This window comes from Otolemur garnettii, unplaced genomic scaffold (genome assembly GCF_000181295.1).
Source record: "Otolemur garnettii isolate 467f Iridium unplaced genomic scaffold, OtoGar3 scaffold00003, whole genome shotgun sequence".
NCBI lineage: Eukaryota > Metazoa > Chordata > Mammalia > Primates > Galagidae > Otolemur > Otolemur garnettii.
In genome coordinates this window covers 46,789,328-46,794,051 of record NW_003852398.1, presented here as the reverse complement: position 1 = coordinate 46,794,051, position 4,724 = coordinate 46,789,328, and the positions used below count along the sequence as shown (strand labels likewise).

Below are 4,724 nucleotides of genomic sequence, written 5' to 3'. Positions count from 1 at the left end.
AAAAAGGAAAAAATGGTATTATCACTATGACCATTTAAAAAATGAGGAAACTGAGGCCAGGTAAGTTATGTAATTTAGTTTACACAAGTACTATGCTGTACAGGTAACCTGTAACTCTGGGGGGCTGATCCAGGCAAAGGCTGCATTTTCAAACTATATTATAAATGAATCAAAGGAAATGACAGCCATTAACAGAACATTCTAGTAATAAATATTATCATTTTAAAACTTCCACCAATATATTTGAAAGGTAGTTCAAGTTTTTATGCTTACTGTAAGAGAAAAATATACATTCAACTTTAAGCCACGGGTAAAAACATGGGCATTTACATTAGCCTCCTTTAACTATAGTTTTCTTCACATAAGGAAAGCACACGAAGTGTTCCATGACAGTCATGTCAGGGCACCGCTCGGGACTGTCACCCACCTGAGCAAGTAAAGCCATCTCCGGTGAAACCCTCAGAGCAGGCACACCGGTATGAGCCTGGGGTGTTCACACACTGAGCGTTTATGCTACACTGGTGGGTTCCGTTAGAACATTCGTCCAGATCTGCATGCCAAGAGAACACAGCAATAAAGGTCAGAAATTAAATATTTAAACACCTAGAAAGATTTTCACGCATCTTAATTTAAATATAAACTAGCCAAATGGTATGTGTTTCAGTTTGTAGGGTTACAGCTCCCCTTAGATCTCAGACCTATAATCCAACACTCACGCCACCAACATGGCCAACATGGGCCAAAATTATGAATTCAAGCTCTCGGTGAGATACATAATTGACCAGAATCTTAATGGTCACAAGAAAACCAGTATTAGATTTCTTTTCTTCTGACTTCTACTGAGGGTGGAAGATTCTACTGCCGGTTCCTTAAAAACGATCAAACTGAAGATAATACTGAATTTCACAGCAGGAAAATCAGCACAGAGTTTTCAAGCTTATTTTACAGATGAGGAAATAGAGAGGTGATTCTTGATCTGATGGAGCCCAAAGTCCAGTGGAAAAGACAGATGTTAAACACAGAAAAAAATAAGATACTGACATATGCAGCAAGAAAATAAGAGGTGCAATGAGAGAACGAAAGAGGCAGCTCATTTGGACCGCAGGAACAAGGATGTAAATTATAGTTAACTTCAGCTCTGAAAGATAAGGAGCAGGAAGCTCGCTGAGCAGAGGCGGGGAAGGGGAATCCTCGCACAGGGAAGAGCGCACGCACCTGCACAAACACCAAGGAAGAAAAGACTTGGAGGTGAAAAGAAAAATGAAAAGAGGGCAGAGTGGTAAAGCATCGTCCAGCCCAGGTGGTGGGAAAGGAAGCCAAAGAGACAATAGAACCAGCGGCTGCTGGAGGAAGCTGGATTCTGACCTCAGTTTGATGGGTTAGAATGATGACTGCAATGAGATCAAATTTATGGTTTAACAGTTTCCTCCTGCTGCTCTGTGGAGAATCCATTGTAAGAGGGTTAGAGAGGCAGTGAGCAAACATGAGGGGGCTCTTGCAGTGTCCAGTAGGGGGAGAAAGAGAGAGAAAGAGAGAGACAGAGAGAGACAGAGAGAGAGAGAGAGAGAGACACTGGCTGAGTCCAGAGTGGGAGGGGAAGAGAGATGGAAGGAGGAGGAGGGACGCGGATGCCATGTTGGAGCATGGGATTCCAGACACTGGAATCTCTGCCAAAGAAGAAGAGAGACAGGTCACCTTGAGATGTTACCAAAGGGAAAGATGGACAAGAACCATAAAAATGGAGGCTATAATAGGTAAAAAGAGTAGCCTTATCAGACTAGAAAATTAGGAATGAGGATATGGCTGAAAAGTTGTGAGATTAACCACAGAAAGATGGCTAGATCACAACTAGGTAGCTAATAAGCTTAGTGAAGCCATTATAGGATGTTCAGCTTTCTTTTTTTTTTACTTTAAATTGACCTGGATAATTCTCATCATTGGAAACGATTCTTTATTTTAAGGCATGTAAAATGTTGAGCCTGGGAATCAGCGCTGTGAACTCTAGGCCTTTGCCTCTCAGCTGTAAAGAGAGCTTACTGTTAGACTCCAGCTCAAGAACTACAAACCTAGAGAAACTGCCTTCCTGTTCTCTTTTCTTTAAATCAAACCTCTTAGAATCCAACAAAACATTTAGATTTTCCTGTAAGAAGGATTCTATCTTTTAAGAAGACATTTGTATTGACCATTTGTTATAGACTTAAGCGATCTGAAAAAAGGCTTTTGGTTTTTTTTCCATTTATTTTACTGGATTTTAAATCTAACTGATTATCCTATGAAAAGACTGGGAAAACAAATGACTCATTTTTCATCATACAGCTGCTTGGATCACCAACTGCGTATCAAATATTTTTTACTGAACAACAACACGTTAAGAGGCAGATGCCAAGGCAGACTGCTGCAATTTGATTTATATTAAGGCCAAAGGAAACTCTTACACAGAAATTACATTACCACTAAGATAGCCTTTGATTAAAAAGAGAATAAATGAGGGTGAAGAGTACATTCCTATCTATGATTGTGCAAAGAAGAGCCTTTAAAAATTACGTGCCTTTGCAAAGGATATTTATATTTGCAAACTCACCAATACATTTAATGCCATTTCCAACCCAGCCTTCTCGGCAGCTACATTTGAAGCTTCCTGGGACATTCAGACATGAAGCGTGCATGTCACAGTTGTGAGCTCCAATTTCACACTCATCCACGTCTAAGAAACCATTGTTAATGTGAAAAAAACAGAAATGCAAGCTAATTAATTCTACTTCCCAATATATTTCTATGTAGGTACAATTTTAAAGTAAATATGAAACCATACAGAGAAGTGTTAACACCACTTTGATTTTTTAGTTTTGTAGGCTCCCACAAGATTTGAGAGATCATGAGTCAAATAATACAAGTCCTTCCCTAGAAGAAATTATTAGCCACTTACCGGTAGGCATGAGAGGCAGCAGCTGTGGACCCTGGAAGGAGCATGTGTCACCCTCTGCCCACCCCAGGGGTCTGACTCCCTGACCAGAGCCCAGCTAAACTCCACGTGGAGGGCCTCGGTTTACACATGTCAAGAGAAATCTTACTCCAAAAAAAGCCTATGATATTTCTATTAATATTTACTACACATTTTTCATGATTATAAAAATAAACCTAAGTTTAAAAAAGTCCATTATCTCTTTAAAATTACACAATCATTAGTCATTTAAAAAATCAATATATCTGATAGAGCTCAAAACTGTCATTTAGGTGTATGTTTTTTATTTCTTCTATTTATTTGAGAATGTAGAAAAATAGTCACTGGAAATGTTATCTGGAAATTGACTAGATGCTTTTACCGGTGTGGATTTGTGTAGGTATACATATATAGAACATACATCATATTGTAGACACGCTCACATGTATTCACACACATATATGTATGCACAAACTACACAGATGTGGTTCCTCAAGTCTTGCTAGAATGTACAGCGTGATCTGCCCTACTCAGTCCAGTGATTACATACTGCACCTGCCGAAATCACACCTGCACGACTGCCTTGTATTAACTCTGTCTTTGCTAGTGGCGAGCATGCAGAGGGCCACACCTGCTTTCATTACCTGCCCTCCCTGGGTGGGAAGCTCAGCTTTAGGGCTTGGTTGCAGCCTAAGCCACCCACCTGTTGCTTTTACCAAAACAGTATATAGGGGCTTTAAACTGAGCACTGATAATCTGGTCCAAAACCTTCACCCTAGCACTTTCTAAGGCCCAGGTGTATGCAAAAGGCTGACAGTGTGGACAGGAAGAGCAAAAAAAAAAAAAAAAAGAAAGTAAAGAGACAAAAAAGAGAGAGGCAATTTGGGTATAGAGAAGATGAAAGCAACCAGAGAGGGAACAGCAAAGAAGGAGGGGGAAATGTGGGGGAGCGGAAGGGGAAGAGTCTGAACAGAGCTGCAGATTAACTTTTAGTAGTTCAGGAGAAACGCAAAGCCAGACAGAAGCCGGGCTCTCCCCGCTGCCTGGGCCCTCTGGTGCTGCCTCTTTATGGGTGTTGTCCATTTGGGCAGTGGTCATTCTCAGAAAGCCGGTGCTGCTCTGAGCCACCTGAAGAGTAGTTCAGGAGAAAGCCAGACAGAAGCTGGGCTCTCCCCACTGCCCAGGCCCTCTGGTGCTGCCTCTTTATGGGCGTCGTCCATTTGGGCGGTGGTCATTCTCAGAAAGCTGGTGCTGCTCCGAGCCACTTGCAGCACATCAGAGCCTTGGGCACCAGACTCCACTCCTGCCCACTCTGTCAGGGCACACAGCCTGTGGGTGGTCAGACAGTGCACGGCCACAGTGACCAGCCAAATGGGTCACACACACTATGGGTCAACTAGCCATGATACACGAGGGCACGGCCTGGCTGTGGGTAACTGGTCTAGTGAGGCAAGAGAACAGAAGATATGGAAGGCTGGCCTTAGAAACCTAAAGCAACTGAAGCGGAGAGGATACCGGCTTGCAACCCACCTGTGCATCCCGTGGTCCCCTTCTTCACCGAGTAGCCCAGCTGACAGTGGCAGATGAAGGATCCCTTTGTGTTCTCACATTCCCCAAACATGCAGATGTTTGAGTTTAGGTCACACTCATTCACATCTAGAAGATTTAGTTTCAATATCTGGTTAGCAGTTGGTATTTGCAAATATCAGTTGTCTTTGAACATTCTTTTTCCCAAATAAATAACTCTTTCTTTTCAAGTTTTATAGTTCTAATAAAACGGTTT

General features: G+C 42.1%; 1 protein-coding gene across 1 annotated transcript in view; it reads right to left on the bottom strand.

The window, feature by feature from the left end:
- Positions 1 to 4,724, bottom strand: part of FBN2 (fibrillin 2) — a 247,395-nt gene that overhangs the window by 49,839 nt on the left and 192,832 nt on the right. The window contains exons 34-36 of the mRNA XM_012807203.1: positions 4,472 to 4,597; positions 2,582 to 2,704; positions 428 to 550 (exon numbers count right to left, since the gene is read on the bottom strand). Coding sequence (XP_012662657.1) covers positions 428 to 550; positions 2,582 to 2,704; positions 4,472 to 4,597 — 372 coding nt within the window. The remainder of the gene's footprint in view (positions 1 to 427; positions 551 to 2,581; positions 2,705 to 4,471; positions 4,598 to 4,724) is intronic.